We start from the raw sequence: 18,734 nt of genomic DNA, 5'->3' as shown, positions 1-18,734 counted from the left end.
AACCCAAGCCAGCAGACTGCACTTGAGTAATTTTTGAAGGCACATGTCATTCTGTACCTTTTCTGTCACCTCTTCCTTCCCTTTTTTCTCTTTTATTCTCTTACTTTCCTTCATGTTAATCCTATTTAAGCACTCATTGCAATATGAAAGAGCATAACTTACACATGTGGCAAGACTGTTAATATTTATATTATTATCAATTCTTATACGCTTCAATTAAAAACCCACCTTTAACGTGAAAATATTATGCCCTAAAGCAAGCAAACTTTTCAAGGAGGTAATAGCTACAACTCACTGTTCCATAGTAAACATACACTTTATCTCTTCTAATACTGAAATCTTTATGAGGTGGGTATTAATTTCCCTATTTTATAAATGCGTAAATTGAGACTTGACCAAGTAACCTGACCAAGGCCCCTATAGTCGGTGACAGAGATGGAATCTGATGAACCCATATTCTTAACCAAAGTTATTAAGAACCGTGAGAGTATTAAATGAGTTGGAAGACTTAATGATAGATATTAAGAAAAATCACAGAATTATTAATCTTAGAGTAGAAAGAGTCCCTGATAATGATTAAGCAGTTTTTACATTATTTTTAAATTTTGGCAGATTCTATCTTAATAGGGGCAAGTTAATTTTTTTTTAAATATATTTTATTGATTTTTTACGGAGAGGAAGGGAGAGGAATAAAGAGTTAGAAACATCAATGAGAATCATCATCGACCAGCTGCCTCCTGCACACCCCCTACTGGGGATGTGCCCAGAACCAAGGTACATGCCCTTGACCAGAATCGAACCTGGGACCTTTCAGTCCACAGGCCAATGCTCTATCCACTGAGCCAAACCGGTTTTGATGTGGGGCAAGTTAATTTTTAAGATACCAATACAACCTTATTTATGATATTTATATTATGCGTAAAAAATGTTTACAAAGATTTTGTATTTTGATATTAAGTATCAACAAACCACATTTTAGCAATACAAGGAATAAAAATAAATTTATAATTAATGTCTCGTTTTCTAATATAAAATTAGATACCAAATACTCTTGAAACATTAAAAAATTTACTTGAAATCTGACAAATTCATACATGATAAAGGATTATCATTTATTAGCTCACCAAAGTCTCCCAAATGTTTGTGACTCCCTATAGCTTTCATTTTTATTTAAATATATTTTATTGATTTTTTTTTTTTTTAACTGCCCCGTATCTGTCCGTTATGATTTCACTCAATTCGTCCCGGTCATCAAAAGGCAGTTTATTCTAGGGAGGTATAGTGACAATCAGAGCAATACTTAGCTCAATTTATGTATCATCTCTCCAGTATTTTATTGATATTTTTACAGAGGAAGGGAGGATAGAGAGCTAGAAACATCTGAGAGAAACATTGACCAGCTGTCTCCTGCACAGCCCCTACTGGGGATGTGCCCACAACCAAGTTACATGCCCTTAGACCAGAATCGAACCTGGGACCCTTCAGTCCACAGACCAATGCTCTATCCACTGAACCAAACCAGTTTTGGCAATAGTTTTCATTTTTTAAATAAAACTTTAAGTGCCTACTACACCAAACTGTAGTAAGCATTCATAAATTAGATACTGTTCTAGAGCATACTAAAACAGACTCTAAAGAAGACCTTTAAGTCTTGGTACTGGTATCTTCTTTGTATCATTTTATCTTTATATTACAAACATATACTCCAAGTATATACTTGGAACTAAATTTCAGTGAACAAAAAAATATGACAAAAATCTAAAGGTTCGTGTAAAGGTATCAATGCAACATGTAAAAAAATAACATAGGCTTTGAAGTCAGGAAAACCTTAAGTGTGCATCCCAACTCTGCAACCTGGAAATTGGACAACTTCTGAATCTACTTATTAATAAAATGGAGATATTGCTACCTTTCTTACAGAGCTCTTAAACTTCTAACATAAAGGAGGCATTAATAAATATTTATATTCCCTCACACAGAACATTAACGTTCATTATGAGAGATTTTTAGAGTTAGGACTACTAGATTTTCATTTATTCCAGTTCTCAATTTTTACATTGAGGTGGCAAGAGAAGAGTGACATACCCAAGATTACACAACTAGTTAGCTGGTTGGGTCAAGTCTCAGTGTCCAGTGCTCTTTTGCACTATATACCCTGGCTCTAAGATTTAAAAATAAAATAAATATACAAACGATATAATGTAGATCAGTGTGTTTGTATAATGCCAATTAAAAAAATTAAACTGAGAGGGTCTGCTGAATCAAGTGATGAAGGCTTAGATCTGGATGTGTTGAGTTAGTATAGGGCTGGGGTGTTGATCTGTGAGTGCCTTGGGTGGGGCCTGGATGAGGCTGGTTGACCTATTTGGAAATGTCTTTTGTGTGAAATGTATCATTGGGCAAGTGGTGGTATTATTGATATGAGAAAATGCTAAGTAACTGATTTACTATCTGGAAAAGGATTTACTATCGGGGAAAGGGAGGAAGAGACTGAACATAAACTGCACCTATGGATGAGGACAATGGGGGATGGGGAGGGGGCGTAGGGTGGGGTGGGAACCTGGTGGAGGGGGGAAGAAATGAGGAACCTTTGTAACAATATGAACAATAAAGATTGATTTAAAAAAAATTAAACTGAGCATTAGTTAATGAAAAGCTAAACTTATTTTAAACTATTTTAATAAATCCATGTTATGTAAAGTGTTTCAAAAAGTATTTCAAGTAAAAACTAGGACTTTAAATAAATTCTATCTCGAAATAAAAATTAACAATCTTTTAATTAGAATATAATTAGCTCTTACGTTATTCTACTGACTACAATTACATTCATATGGTCTCTAAAAGGAACCCATACTTTAAAACCACCTTTCTAGCTCCCAAAATAGTGTCTTGGCCCTTGGGCTTTATGTTTTATTTGGTTTTCTAAATATATTCTGAAATTCCAAAAGAAAGTACAACTACTTCACTAGTAAAGCAGGTACCATCGCTGTGTACTGGGGGACAGAGTGCAGAGAAGGGGTGTTTGTCTTTTAAAAATACCATATGGATTCTGTATGAAATCACAATCAGACTGCTCTGAAAATACTCCAGAGTAAGAGAATGCTGTTTATCTTTTAATTCTGTGCTATTCAAATGGTCTAAGGGTGTAACAGCAAAGGGGCATTATTTACCAGTCTTTGAAGAAAAGACCATCCTTAGTGTATAAGGCTCAAAAGTTTTTACAAATGTCACCGGTGCTCAAAAATGGTTCTCCTGGTCAGCTGTACAATTTTTACAAACACCTACAAACTATGATCAATGAGAAGGGCGAGTTTCACTTTGGTCTGAAGCATCACTACGTACAAGTCCCAAAACAAAAAGAGCTGAAGGTCCGGTCCGGTGTGTACCCTCAAGCCTATCAGCTGGCTCTGCTTGGCCAACCTGGAAACCGAATATCCTGAGATCATCTCCTTCTTCAACAGCCCTAACAAGAGTACCAGGAGCCATGGGATGAAGGCAAAGTGAAGGTTCGCCGGCTTTACCAGACTAAAAGGAAGCAAACCAAACAATCTACGCCCACCATCCCCAGATACAGCAAAACCCCTGCCCCTAAACACGCATCTCCCACAAACCCCTGTTCTCGCTCCGTTCCCATACCTACCACGCTTCCCCGCCGCTAGTTCCCTTCCTGTGGGCATCCACGGTCACCTTCGACTACCATCCCTGCCCCAACCCCAACTTCATACCCCACCGGCCCCCACACCGAAGACCGAAACTCTCCTCCGGCTGGTGTCCCCGCTCCGCATCCTCCCACACGAGCACCCTCCCCACTTCCTCGCCCTCGCCTCCCTCACGGCTCCCGAAGAGCTTTCCCCAACCTCCCCCGCTCTACTCCACACCCCCAAACACCTTCACCCCGACACAGCAAGCTCCCCGCCTCCAGCCGCGAGGCCCAGCCGGGGCATGTGGGGCAGGCGCCCCTCATGCCTGCCCCGGGTCGGGGGCTCCGGCGTCGGTGGGAGCCTCCGAGAAAGAGGTGTGAGGAGGACGACGCTGGACCCGCGGTCCGTCTCCTGCTAGCCGCCCCCGGAGCGCCGGGGTAAGGAGTCGCCTCTTGGGTACCACGGGGAGTGGGAGTCCAGGCCGGTGCTCCTCAAACCCGCTTCTCCCCGGTCGTTGGAGCGGAGGGGAAGGGGGTTCTCCGGGACTCACCTCGAGCCTGTTGTCAACATTAGCCCCGGGTTTCCCAGCACTAACTCCAGCTCGGGCTCTCCCCTCCCTTCCCCCCACCTATCTCGCAGCCGAGGGCCCGCCTTCCCTTAGCTCCCCCTCCTCCCTCCGCCCGCCGGCCCTCCCGCCCGCCCGCCCGCCACTCACCAGCGCGGACAAGCTGTGAGTGGGGGCGGGGGTGAGCGTGGTGGAAAGGAAGAAGCTCTCCCGTACATTGCCAGATTGAACACAATTCGGATCGCCCATCCTCCAGCATACCACTGCCCTCAGTTTAGCTACGAGGTGGTAGATAGCGTGTAAAGGCTCGTATGAGTGCCACACACTTAGTGGCTCGTTTGAATTGTCCGCTTGATAAGAGGAGAACATTTTTTTAGACAGGCAATCAGTAGGACAGCCACAACCAGCACCTCGAGCCAGGGCCCCAGCTGAGGGGAGGAGTGTTCCGAGAGCCGGAGGCAGGAAGTGGATTGGTCGCCAGGAAAGGGAAGGCGCCCTGTATTGGAGGTGCGCAAGCGCAGGCCTCTGGGAGAGGGGAGAGGGAGGGGAAGCGAGAATGGGCGGGGCGGGGCTAACAGGAGGTAAGTAAGGGCGTGGAACAGTAGGAGAATTACGGAGCGCCGTGAAGGACAAGATTGGCCACGTGATTCTCGTGGGAGTTTCCTGGAGTTAATAACAAGGAAGGGGTGTATGAAGGGAAAGTTGGATTGTACTAATTCGAGGGATGCGGGTGAAGATTTGGAAAATTGGAAACTGGAGGAGCTAAAGAATATAGCTGGTGAGGAAGGTAGGAGTTGGTTAGGAATGGGTCTGGATTTTAGAGTGACCTGGAGAAAGTAAGAAAGTCCCGAGGAGAAATTTACAGGAGCAGTTTTAGGTGTTCGACATAGAAACACCTCATCGTGAAGAATCAAGGCTCTTTCCATACAGGTTTTTAAAATATATATATAGGTTTATTGGTTTCAGAGAGGAAGGCCGAGGAAGAGAAAGAGAGAAACATTAATGATGAAAGAGAATCATTGATCAGCTATCTCCTGCAAGCCCCACACGGGATGGAGCCTGCAACCAGGGATGTGCTCTGACCTGGAATAGAACCGTGACCTTCTGGACCTTCTGGTTCATAGGTTTACCCTGGACTACACCGTCTGTGCTCCATACAGGCTTTAGAAAGTACCGGGTTCTAGCAAACAAATTTAAAAATTACAATGGAATGACTTCCCTTTTTTAATTAAGTCATTGGTGTGTTGTTTTTATAATAGTCTTGTCATTACTTCCAAATGTGAAACCAAGTGGACTCTTTAAAATAGGTATAATTTTTATCCACACCACTTACTCTCTCTTAAATTACTAAATTTGTGCATCTGGCCTTCGATTTTTATTGAAACAGTGTGAATGTCTGTCAACATGATCTGGCTAGGTGTCCGAACAGCCTGTCCTTTGGCTAGTCAGGAGCCAAAGAAACAAAAGGTGCAACACTGGTCTTGATTCTTTTTTTTTTTTTTTTTTTTTTTGTTTAAAGTATTACATGAGTCTCCTTTTTTCCCCCATTGACCTCTCCCCTCCGCCCTCTCCCCCAAGCATAAGCCCTCACCTCCTACTGCTGTCTGTATCCATTGGTTTTGCTCAGATGCATGCATACAAGTCCTAGGTTGATTCTTGCTTGAGTTCGGGGCCCCACCCAGTTTCCAGATCCACAAAATGAGCTGCTATATTTGAGGCAAGTGTAGTTTTTCCACATATTCAGCTTCTGCCCATTTGCCTCTCTGTGGTGTTTTACTTTCCATTTATTCTTAGCAAATTGCCTCCCAAACTGAATGTTGATTTTTCCTGTATATAAGTTTTAGTGTTTTTTTCTTCAAAACACTAATAGGTTAATCATTGAAAGGGGAATAAAAGAGAAAACAAATTCTGCTGTCAGTATCATTGATAACTAAGAGAGAACTGTCCCCAAACACTGGTGATAGCTACCCACATTTTAAATATATTTTTATTGATTTTAGATATTTAGAGAGAGGGGAAAGGAGAGGGAGGGAGAGACAGAAAAATCAATGAGAAACAGCAACATTGATTGGCTGCCTCCAACAGGCTCCCTATCCCTGCTGGGAATGTGCCCTGACCAGGAATCTAATTGGTGACCATTTGGTGCATGAGTGGATGCTCAACCTCTGAGCCACGCTATCCAGGCATAACCCACATTTTTAAGTTTTTTCCCCTTATTTTGTCTGACTAACTTAACATTTACCCCATGTGATTGATAAATAAATCCCTCTTAGCCTCAATTAAGTCAATCTTTGCATTTCATCGGGTGTTGAAAGAGGGCATTTTTATTGAGTATTTGTTATTTTACCTATGTTATTTTAACTAATAATCGCAAGAATCCAGTAAATATTATGGTCCCTATTTATAGGAACTGAATCATAGAAAGACTAAGTAATTTACTCCAGCTCACAAAACTAGAAAGCATATTATCTAGTGGTATTATACTCAAATCTAACTCTAAAAACCCAAGTTCTTTCTCCTACATTCCACTGCCTCTATGTAGGCTTTTACATTGACTGACAATGCTGCCAATCATTTTGTTTTCCAAAGAAAGGATGTCAAGCTATCCACCAAAACCCTTAATTTATAGCGTATCATTGTGATTGTAACTGGAAGAAACACTGCTCTGAAGAAACCATCATTTCTGAATTTTGATAATATTCAAACTTTACTATTTTCTGAAACTATATTATGCTTTTAAATGTTTGGATATTTTATTATTTGAGAATATTCTCAAAATGTCCATTCTTGGATTTCTTACCCTTTGAGACAACATGGAGGGACCTGGAGTGAAATAAGCCAGCCAGAGAAAGATAAACATCACATGATCTCACTCATATGTAGGATCTAATGAACAAAATAAACTGATGAACAGAGTGGATCCAGAGACATGGAAGCATGGAACAGACTGAGGAATCTCAGAGGAAAGGCAGGGGTGGGTGGGTGGGAAGTGAACAACCAAAGACCTTGTATGGATATATGCATAATATGCATAACCCATGTAGACGGAAAAAAAAAAAAAAAAAAGTCTATTCTTTTTGCCTGCTTCAATTCACAGAACTCTACCATGTAAAAAAAAAAAAAAAAAAAAGAAAGAAACAAAAAAGCAAAATAAATATGAAAACTGGTGTATATATACATATATTTTTCTTTCATGTAATACTATTTTCTACTTGAAACCTGGTTATAATTCTGCTTCGCAGAAGAAAGCAAACGGCAGGAAAAGCGATTATAATAATAAGGCTGAGTGTAAAAAACAAAAACGGGCCTTATGTGAAATGAACTATATGATCCTCTGCTGGGTGTCTGTTGTTAATATAAACAATTCTAGCTGTGTTTTTAAAGCCACAGTCGAGTTTAGCTAATTTAAACAAAGTTTAAAAAAAATGTAATATATTGTTATTGATTTCAGAGAGGAAGGGAGAGAGAGAAAAAGAGAGATAAAAACATCAGTGATGAGAGAGAATCACTGATCAGGTGCCTTTCACATGCCCCACACTGGGGATCAAGCCCAAAACCCCAGTCATGTGCCCTGATCGGGAATTGAACTGTGACCTTCTGATTCATAAGTCATTGCTCAACCACTGAGCCATGCCAGCCAGGCCTACCTGTTTTTTCAAGCAGCCACCTCTTTATGGAATATCTCTGGTGGAAATTTTTCAACAACCTGATCTCTATCTCTTACTAGCAGTTTCTGAAATAATGTGCAGAGCTGTTTCCATTCAATAAGAAATCTAAGAGAGGAACCCAAGATGGTGGCATAAACACCTAGACTCCTGCCTTGCACAACAATTTCAAAACTAGTACTAAAAGATAAAACATCTATCATCCAGAGCCATTGGAGGGCTGGCTGAATGGAAGTTCTACAACTAAAAGGAAAGAGAAAAGAGCATTCAGTGCACAAACGCCAAAAAGCTGAGGTATGGAGGTGCGGTGATTCGGGCTGGCAGTGGGCATTACTTTCTTCAACCTGAAGGGAGACAAGCTCCCTATTTCTCAGAAATCCAGTTTCTGGGGAGCCGCGCAGGACCCAAACTCCTACAGGGAGAAGCTGGACTGTTTGCCATCAGGTCAGAAAGTGAGGATGGCTTGCTTGCAGAGCTGCACGCAGAAATAATTGCTAGCTGCGCTGGGATGCGGTTTGCCAACCATTGCTGTTTACGATGACCTAGCCTGGTGACAACCTGAGACCCCGCCCTGCACAACCTAAAAATCCACTCAAGATCCAAGCAGCCGCTTTTGCATATGAATGGCTTTCCCTATCACAGCTTAACCTAGCAAACTTGCAACTCTGTTCAGACAGCTCCAAAATCTCCAAATCCCAAGCAAATAGGAGAAAATTGTAGTTCTCACTGTAGCTCCTGCAGGGTGGCCTCAGACAGTAGCTGACCTGCACCCCATTGGAGATCCAAAAGCCAGTGTACCTAGTGGTCAGTGTGAGACACCAGATTTCAACTCCTCACATCCATAAGTGACATATTCAAGAGGCAAACTCAGTGAACAACAAAGCCCTACGGAAACAAGTCCTGCACCATAAGTGTGTCTCCAGCGCAACACTTCTTCCATTATAAACACAAAGGGTCCCCACAGCCAACTGGCCTAGAGGACAATTCCTCCCAGTGTAGCAACAGCAATCAAAGCTTAACTACACCACGACTTTGCACTCAGCCCACAAAGGGGTGTACCAAGAGCGTCCACATCAGGTGATTGGGGAGGCTGAGCTACTGGCCTTTATAGGTCACCTACCACACAAAGCCGCTCCATCAACACAGGAAATCAGCCAAAATGCAGAGACACAGAATCTTGTCACAAATAAAAGAAATGGAGGAAAGCAAACTATGGGACGACATAGAGTTCAAAACCACATTTATAAGGTTACTCAAGAATCTTTTTTCTTTGCTTGTTTTATTTATTTATTTTTTAATAAATCTTTACTGTTCATATTATTACAAATGTTCGTCATTTTTCCCCCCTCCATTACTCCCTGCCACCAGGTTCCCACCCCACCCTCTGCCCTTTTCCCACTCCCATTGTCCTCATCCATAGATGCACAGTTTATGTTCAGTCTCTTCCCACACCCCCCACTCCTCTTTTCCCCGAGGAACGTCAGTCCTCTCCCCTTCCGTACCTCTGATTCTATTATATTCAACAGTTAATATTATTCATCAGGTGTTTTAATTCCCTTGGTTTTTAGATTCACTTGTTGATAGTTACGTATTTGTTGTTCATAATTTTTGTCTTTATTTTCTTCCTCTTCTGAAAGAACCCCGATCAGCAATTCATATAATTCTGGTTTGGCGGTGATGAACTCCTTTAGTTTTTTTTATTTGTGAAGCTCTTTATCTGGCCTTTGATTCTGAGTGATAGCTTTGCTGGGGAGAGTATTTTTGGCTGTAGGTTCTTTCTATTCATCACCTTGAATATTTCTTGCCATTCCTGTCTGGCCTGCATGGTTTCTGTTGAGAAATCAGCTGCCAATCATATGGGTGCTCCTTTATAGGTAACTACCTGCTTTGCTCTTGCTGCTTTTAATATTCTCTCTTTGTCTTTTGCTCTAGGAATTTTAATTATGATGTATCTTGGTGTGGTCTTCTTTGGATTCCTTTTGTTTGGAGATCTGTGCGCTTCCTGGACTTGTAAGTCTATTTCTTACACCAGGTGGAGGAAGTTTTCTGTCACTATTTCTTCCAGTATGTTTTTGGTATCTTGCTTTCTCTCTCATCTGCTGGGACCCCCATAATTCTGATGTTGGTTCTCTTGAAGTTGTCCCAGAGGTTTCTTACATTATCTTCAACTTTCTGGATTCTCTTGTCTTCTTGCTTCTGCGAAGGAGTGTCTTCTGGCTCTTTATGTTCCAAATCTTTGACTTGATTCTTGCAATCTTCCATTCTGTTTTTAGGACTCTGTATAATATTTTTTATTTCAGACATTCAGAATATTTTATTCTTTATTTCTTGTTGACCTCTTATTATTTCTAGTTGATCCCTTATTATTTGTAGTTGATCCCTTTTCATATCCTTATAGGTCTCATTTATTTTATTGGCCTTTTCTAGGAAATTCTTGAAAAACCTTATAAGCATGGTTTTGAACTCTATATCCATGTTTTTTGTCCTCCATTTCTTTTGTTTGTGATGTTTCCTTGTCTTGGCATTTTCGCAGCGTTCCTGAGTTGGTAGCCTTAAAAGTTTCTGTGTTCAGCTTGGATGGGGTAGAGTTTCAGGGTGGAGCCTACAGCCTTGGCTTCCAACAGCTCCGCCCTATGCGGCTCCTGAGTCTCAGTTTTCCTCAGTGTCCTTCGGTACTCGTTGCAAGCACCTCTGAGAGAAAGGTGCCCTTGGATTTCACATGCTACCAAACAGTCTAGGGTTTCCCCCAATGAGCCTGGAACTTGGGTTCAGTTCAGTTGGAAGTGGGGTTCAGAGCAGTCTGGAGCTTTTGTCTCCTTCCCACTAGGGCAATCCAGCAGCACAGTCAACACTCTGTTCTCTGCATGCAATGTGCATGTGCCTCTGGGACTTCCTTTCGCCGCTCCCCTGAGTTTCCCCCTTACAGCCAGGCTCCCTCCTTATGAGCCTGGGTCCCCAGGGTCTGGCCTAGAACTGGGGCTCAGCACAGTCCGGAGCTTTTGTCTCCTTTCTGCTAGGGCAATCTATAATAGTAGCAGAGTTAACAGTCCATCCTCTGCGCGTAATGTGTATGCCTCTGGGATTGCCTTTTGCTGCTCCCCTGAGAATCCGCCTTACAGCCGAGACTTTCTCCTTATGTGTCTAGGGTCTTGCCCAGAACTGGAGTTCAGTGTTGTCGGAACTGGGGTTCAGCACAGTCGGAGCTTTTATCTCCTTCCCGTTAGGGAACACCAGCCAGGCACTCAGCCTCCCCCTCCTCTCAGGCTCTGTCCTCTCCGCACGCACAACGTGTCTCCATATCTTAGGCTTTTACAGCTCCTCTGATTTTCCTTCTGGTTTTCTCTTTCCTTCTCATTGTAGAATTTCCAGTCAGTCGACTTTCCTATAGTTCTGGGTAATGTCCATTTTGTATTTTAGTTGTATTTTATTGAAATTGTTGTGTGAGAATGCAGTTAGGTGTTTACCTATGCCACCATCTTGGTTTCTCTCTTTGCTTCTTTTTCTACTCAAGAATCTTATAAAAACCACTGAGAAACTTGATAAGACCTTCAGGGACCTTAATGAGGATGCCAAAAAAATGGAAAAGGACCAGTCAGAAGTTAAGCATACACTATCTGAAATAAAGAATAAACAGAAACTCAACTGTAGATTAACATACCCTAAGAATTAAACCAAAGATCTGAAATATGAGGAAACAAAAAACACTCAACCAGAAAAGCAAAAAGAAAAAAGGATCCAAAAATATGAAGATAGTGTAAGGAGCCTCTGGGACAAGTTTAAGCATACCAACATCCTAAGTTTTGGGATACCAGAAGAAGAGAGAGAGCAAAATATTGAAAGCCTATTAGAAGAAATAATGACAGAAAACTTTCCCTAGCTGGTGAAAGAAATAGACTTACAAGTTCAGGAAGCACATAGAACCCAAAAAAAGATGAATCCAAAAAGGACCACACCAAGATACATCATAATTAAAACGCCAAGGGCAAAAGACAAAGAGAGAATCTTGAAAGCAGCAAGAGAAAAGCAGTAAGTTACCTACAAGGGAGTACCTATATGACTGTCAGCTGATTTCTCAACAGAAACTATGCAGGCCAGAAGGGAAAGGTAAGAAATATTCAAAGTGATGAACAGTGAGAACCTACAACCAAGATTACTCTACCAAGCAAAGCTATCATTCAGAATTGAAGGGCATATAAAGAGCTTCACAGACAAGAAAAAGCTAAAGGAGTCTATCACCACCAAAGCAAAATTACATGAAATGCTGAAGGGTATTTTTTAATAAGAGGAAGAAGAAGAAAAAGGTAAAGATATTATTTATGAACAACAAAAAGACATCAAATACATACCTACCAACAAGTGAATCTAAAAATCTAGTGAATAAAAAGTCTGAAGAACAGAATGGACTGGTGAATATAATGGAATTAGGGACATAGAAAGGGAGTGGACTGTCAATTCTCAGAGGGAAGGGGGTCGCAGGGGTGTGGGAAGAGTTTGGACTAAAATCTTACACTGATGAAAACAGTGGCAGGGGGTAAGGGCATGTGGTGGGGTGGGGAATCAGGTGGAGGAGAGCTATGGGGAGGAGAAGGGGGAAAGAGGAACACCTTTTATCTAAAACCTGAAGAATTAGAAGGTCCCAGTTATCCAACTACAGATATCCAATAGGTAGTTGGAAATCAGAGGAGAATTTTGGCCTGGAGATTACATCAGAGCATCATCAACATAGCCAGTGTTTAAAGCCATAAGAAAAAAAATCGCCCAACTGATGTGACTCAGTTATTGAGCGTCAACCTATGAATTAGGAGGTGCTGGTTGGATTCCAGGTTATGGCACATGCTCAGGGTTGAGGACTCAATTCCCAGTGTGAGACATGCAGGAGGCAGCCAATCAATAATTATATTTCTCTTTTCCTCTCTCTTCCTCTCTGAAATCAATAAAATTTCTTAAAAAAAAAAAAAAAAAAAAAAGATCACCCTACCAACTCAGGGAAGCAGCGAAAATGCCAAAACAAGGAAACAGATCACAAACGAAAGAAATGGAGGACAAAAAACGACTGGATATAGAGTTCAAAACCACACTTATAAGGTTTTTCAAGAATTTCCTAGAAAAGGTCGATAAAATAAACAAGACCTATGAAGATATGAACTAATAAAGAATCAACTAGAAATAAAGAATACATTCTCTGAAATAAAAAATATTATACAGAGTCCTAAAAACAGAATGGAAGATTGCAAGAATCAAGTCAAAGACTTGGAATACAAAGAGCCAGAGGACACTCCTCTGCAGAAGCAAGAAGACAAGAGAATCCAGAAAGTTGAAGATAGTGTAAGAAATCTCTGGGACAACTTTAAGCTAACCAACATCAGAATTATGGAGGTCCCTCCAAAACCGGTTTGGCTGAATGGATAGAGCGTCGGCTTGGGGACTGAAAGGTCCCGTGTTCGATTCCGGTCAAGGGCATGTGCCTTGGTTTCGGGCATATCCCTAGTGAGGGGTGTGCAAGAGGTAGCTGATCGATGACTCTCTCTCATCGATGTTTCTAACTCTCTATCTCTCTCCCTTCCTCTTTGTACAAAATCAATAAAATATATTTAAAAAAATAATAATTATGGGGTCCCAGAAGATGAGAGAGAGAGCAAGATACCAAAAAACATATTGAAATAAATAGTGACAGAAAACTTCCCCCACCTGGTGTAAGAAATAGACTTACAAGTCCAGGAAGCACACAGAACCCCAAACAAAAGGAATCCAAAGAGGACCATATCAAGACACATCATAATTAAAATCCCAAGAGCAAAAGACAAAGAGAGAATATTAAAAGCAGCAAGAGCTTTATAGGTAGTTACCTATAAAGGATCACCCATACGATTGGCAGCTGGTTTCTCAACAAAAACCATACAGGCCAGACGGAAATGGCAAGAAATATTCAAGGTGATGAATAGCAAGAACCTACAGCCAAAAATACTCTACCCAGCAAAGCTATCAGTCAGAATCAAAGGCCAGATAAAGAGCTTCACAAATAAAAAAAACTAAAGGAGTTCATCACCGCCAAACCAGAATTATATGAATTGCTGATCGGGGTTCTTTCAGAAGAGGAAGAAAATAAAGATTAAAAATTATGAACAACAAATACGTAACTATCAACAAGTGAATCTAAAAACCGAGGGAATTAAAACACCTGATGAACAATATTAACTGTTGAATATAATAGAATCAGAGGTACGGAAGGGGAGAGGACTGACGTTTCCCGGGGAAAAGAGGAGTGGGGGGTGTGGGAAGAGACTGAACATAAACTGTGCATCTATGGATGAGGACCATGGGGGGGTGGGAAAAGGGCAGAGGGTGGGGTGGGAACCTGGTGGAGGGGGCAAAAATGAGGAACTTTTGTAATAATACAATATAAATAGCAAAGATTTATTAAAAAATTAAAAAAAATGTAAATAGAAAGCAGGGCCCAATTCTGAGCCCTGAGAAACTTCCAAATAGAAAGGTTAGGTCTCTAAAAATGTCTGTGAGTAAGGAAAGCAGAAACCTGGAGAGTATAGTATTATGACAGCCAAGAAAAGACCTCCTTCCGGAAAGAGAAATTGATTTCCATCTCAAATGTTGCCCAGACACGTGCTAATTGGATTAACCTCATAATGATTAATACTGACTTTGTATGAGGTAGTTCAGTGAAGTATTGTGGGACAGATTGATATCTGAGAAATTTTAAGGTGAAGAGCAGCAGAAAACTATAATTCTAGTAGAATGTGAGCTCAGGGAAGTCTTGTTTGTATCTTTTACTTTTATATCTTTTTAGCATTTATTTAATGATAGATTTAGAGAATGTATACTGATAGGAATGATCCAATAGTGAGGGAATATTAATGACATAGGGGAGAGGAAAACCGATAATATAGAAGCAAAATACTTCTGGCAGTAAGAAGGAATGAAACCTAAGGTAGAAGTGGAAAGCATGCCTTTGAGAGAAGCAGGGGCATTTCTACATGATATCAAGGGACAAGACAAAGAAGATGGGGCATGTACAGATGGGCTAATAGGTTTGGTTGGGGGGAGGGGCTATAAAGGACATCCTTCTTGATTGGTCCTATTTTTCTCAGTGAAACTGGAGGCCAGGTCAGCAACTAAGGTGAAAGAAACACCTTGAAGAGTGAGAACGTAGTGGAGAGGTATAGTAATGGTTACCAGGTCATGCTGGAAGCTACGTGAGGCTTGTGGTATGAAATGAAAGAAAAACCATCCAGCTTACATATGCCAGTTTCTCCAATTAGGTGTTTTTGTTTGTCTCTCCTTTTTTAAAAAAATATGTGTTGATTTTAGAGGAAGAAGAGATTGTAGTTTTTCATAGGGTTTTGTGGATAGTAAATGAGGTAATTCAAATAAAATCACTTAACCCAGATTTCATCATATGTGCTGTGTTAGCTATTACCAAATCATTTTTGAAACAATAAACACAATTTAAATGGCTTTGAAATTTGAGTAAATGGTGCTTCAAAACAGCCCTTTTTTTTTTTTTTTTTTTTTTTTTTTTTTTTTTTTTTTTTTTGTCCCAACACTGGTGTGAAACCAGGTCACCTGAAACCTTTTACTCCAGCATTATAAATTTTGCTAAGACAATGAACTTTAAAATGAATATCTATTCTATATAACAAAACAGAAATATGTAAATTGACTGTATCTCCATTATGCATGCCAGCCAATCAGGAGTGAGTATTGTGCAAAGCTATTGGGTTAATTTGCATGCACAGGCACTGTGCAGAGAGCAGAGCAGGAGAGCTGGTGGAGAGTGGAGTGGCTTGGGGAATGTAGCTCCCCAAGCCAACAGAAGGAGAGCAGAGAAGGAGAGCTGGCAGCTTGGAGGACTTGGCAGAGTGGGAGGCCATGGGACAAAGACAGAGCAGGAAGGGAAAACCAAGAATGCCTGGAACACCAGGAGTTCTGGTGGCAGCCCCAGGACTGGAAGCAAAAGCCAGAGCACGGGTAGCACCAGGAATGCTGAGAAACATAGTTCTGGTGGCAGACAGATCTAGACCAGTGGTCACCAAACTATGGCTCGAGAACCACATGCGGCTCTTTCCCTTTGAGTGTGGCTCTTCCACAAAATACCACATGTGGGCACGCAGGTACAGTGCAATTGAACCTTTGTGGCCCATGTGCAGAAGTCGATTTTCAGCTCTCAAAAGAAATTTCAATCATTGTACTGTTGACATCTGGCTCTGTTGACTAATGAGTTTGCCAACCACTCTCCTAGACGTTAGAGCAAAGTGAGCCTGGAGCAAGTTACTGTTGCAGTGGGGGGTGAAGGGAAAGGTGAGAGACATAAGTAAAATCAGAGTGTCTGGGAAAAATTAAAAGGAAGATATCCTAAAACTTCCAGGAAATTTTCACCAATGAAGCAAAGAAAAAAAAAGCCTCTATTATTCTGTGAGCAACAAACCAAACTGGGTTGGGGTCTCAGACAATTTGCTCATATGATTGCAAAGACAGACAGAAACTCCTGGATTGGAGAGGGCTCCCAGATTGGAGAGGGTGCAGGACGGGCACTGGACCTCTAGTATTCATATAAAAGCCTAAAAAACTGGAATGACCAGTCGCTATGGCATGCTCTGACCATCAGGGGGAAGAGACTCAATGCAGGAGCTGTCCCCTAGTGGTCAGTGTGCTCCCACAGCCAACCTCCCCAAGCCAGCCAACCTCCTATGGTCCTTGTCGGCACCAGAGCTGAGACGGGGAACAGGAGATGGGTGGCCCCTTTCCCAGGGAGGCCAAAGGCTGGCTCTCTCCAGCCTCCCATGTTCCATCCCTCCCCCTGGCCAGCAGGCCCTGATCAGCCCACTGCCTGCCTACCACAGTGGTGGCGCCATGGTGAGTGAAGGAGGAGGGGAGGAGGGAGGGAACTTCAAGGTAGCAGGGTGCTGACGATGTCGGCATCCAGCATCCATTCCTTCCGCATCCAGCCTGGCAACCATTGCCTCCTTTTGACCCTTTTCAGCCTGGCCCCAACTGCCAGTTTAGGCCTGATCCCACAGGGGGGTGAGATCAAGCCAGCAGTTAGGGGTGATCAGGCAGGCAGGAAGGTGAGCAGTTAGGAGCCAGCGGTCCCAGATTGCAAGAGGGATGCCCATGACGTGCCAGGTCTCCCCATTGGACACCACCAAGGTCTGGTAGGACAACAGCTGCACGCCTGCCTCTGCCAGGAGCCCAATCATGGTAGGCAGCATGGCAGGTTTTGAGGGCTGAGCCGGAACAGGAGCAGGGGCAGACCTCTGCGGATAGGCACTTCTGGTCTGAAGGCAGCTCTGTTGAGTGCCTGTAGCACAGGTGTGGTGCCCTGGACAAAGCCCACAGCCTGGTAAGGGGCACTTGCCAGGGTCACGCTCAGGAAGCCTTCCCCACATCCTTGCTCTCCTGGCACAGTGGGATTATGGGAGGTGGTTACATTGAGGCTGGCCTCCCTCACCAGCAGCTTGGCATTCACCAAGTACACACCTGCATGATTAGAAGTGTCTTTGAGGAGGCCGACAATGACTGCAGGGCTCAGGCAGTTCCCGGGATTCTTCAGGGATAAGCCCTGCATCACCACCTGGATGGTCCCTTTGGGGAACCCAGGCTCGCATCAGAGTCTCCACAGCTTCTGCCAAATGATCCAAGGTTTTGGTTTGCAGAGAGAAAGCACTGGTAAGGGCCTGGGCATTCACGACTCCCATGGGGGCTCTCCCCTTCATCATATCCACGAACTGGACACTCATCTTCTCCCTGAAGCGGCTCTGGGCCTTCTTGGTGCTGGCGCCCAGGTGGGGACAGCTGATGACATTCTCGTGGTCCACAAAGGCATGGTCCCGAGGTGGCTCCTCCATGAACGCTAACAGCGCTGCGCCCGCACACTATCCTGACTTCAGGGCCTAGAGCAGGGCACCCTCATCTACAATCCCTCCATGGGCACAGTTCACCATGCACACGCCCTTCTTGTACAGGACGAAGATGCTGTCATTCAGCAGGCCTGTCGTGGAGGGCAGGAGAGGGGTGTGCACAGTGATGAAGTCACAGAGGGGCCAGATCTCCTCCAGGGGAAGCTGCTGAACATTGAAGGAGACTGAGACCTCTGGTGAGATGATGGGGTCATACCCTACAGTCTTCATCCCAAAGGACTGCATCTACAATAGATAGCCACCTCTCTCCCGATCCTCCCCAGGCCAAGAATTCCCAGGGTCTTTCCATTCAACTCGGTTCCCATGAACTTCTTTCGGTTCCATTTGCCATCCTTCTTTGAAGCTGTTGCCTGGGGAATCATCCCACAGGTGAGCTCCACATTACTAAGACTGTTCCCATTGGGTGTGTTCATGACCAGGATGCCCTTCCTTGTGGAGGCCTCCAGATCCACTCTGTCCACGCTGATGTCACCTCCCCCGGCCCCACCACCTGGAGCGTCTCTGCTGCGTTGATGACATCGGCCGTCACCTTGGTGGCCGAGCAGACAATAAGGCCTTCACAGTCCTTCAGCTCGGCTACCAGCTCCTCTTTGCTCAGGTTCTGCTTCTTCACCACCTGCAGCCCTCCATCTTGCAGGATCTCCTGGCAGCAAGGGTCCATGCTGTCACTGATGAGCATTTTCTGTAGATTTGCGAAGGCCATTGCTGGCCTTAGGATCCACACTCTCCCTGGACAGCAATAACTCTAAGCCCCTAGATTTGGTTCTTATTGGTCAGTTTCTATGCCAGTGAGCGTCTAACTCTCTGCCTCCTAAGCAGCCATTGGTTCCTCACGCGTCACCCAGATTTGATTCTGATTGGTCAGTTTCTATGCCAGTCAGCGTGTCTGGCCCTATCAATGGGGCCTGATCAGAAAGGAGTTGCTGATCAG

The 18,734-nt window shown here is 43.1% G+C and overlaps 1 protein-coding gene, 1 non-coding gene and 1 pseudogene across 10 annotated transcripts in view; all 3 read right to left on the bottom strand.

The window, feature by feature from the left end:
• UPF2 (UPF2 regulator of nonsense mediated mRNA decay) overlaps positions 1-4,337 on the bottom strand; it is a 112,153-nt gene extending 107,816 nt beyond the window's left edge. For 2 of the 9 annotated variants that reach the window (XM_036452973.2, XM_036452989.2), the window contains exon 1: positions 4,192-4,337. Coding sequence is in view for 6 of the 9 variants with exons in the window: in XM_036453030.2 (XP_036308923.1) it covers positions 58-114 (57 nt within the window). In the remaining 3 variants the exon portion in view is untranslated. Of the gene's footprint in view, positions 1-57; positions 518-4,191 lie in introns of those variants that run through there. The other 7 variants (XM_036453030.2, XM_036453010.2, XM_036453000.2 and 4 more) reach the window with 4 other exon arrangements.
• On the bottom strand, positions 1,199-1,328 carry LOC118710374. The gene has a single exon (XR_004985392.1). It is a non-coding gene; the product is annotated as a small Cajal body-specific RNA 8 (non-coding RNA).
• Positions 3,295-18,506, bottom strand: LOC118715948 (annotated as a pseudogene).
• Positions 18,507-18,734: the final 228 nt, after the last annotated feature.

Source organism: Pipistrellus kuhlii, unplaced genomic scaffold (genome assembly GCF_014108245.1).
Source record: "Pipistrellus kuhlii isolate mPipKuh1 unplaced genomic scaffold, mPipKuh1.p scaffold_m20_p_1, whole genome shotgun sequence".
Lineage (NCBI taxonomy): Eukaryota > Metazoa > Chordata > Mammalia > Chiroptera > Vespertilionidae > Pipistrellus > Pipistrellus kuhlii.
The sequence above is the reverse complement of the archived record's forward strand: the minus strand, read 5'-3'. Positions and strand labels throughout refer to the sequence as shown.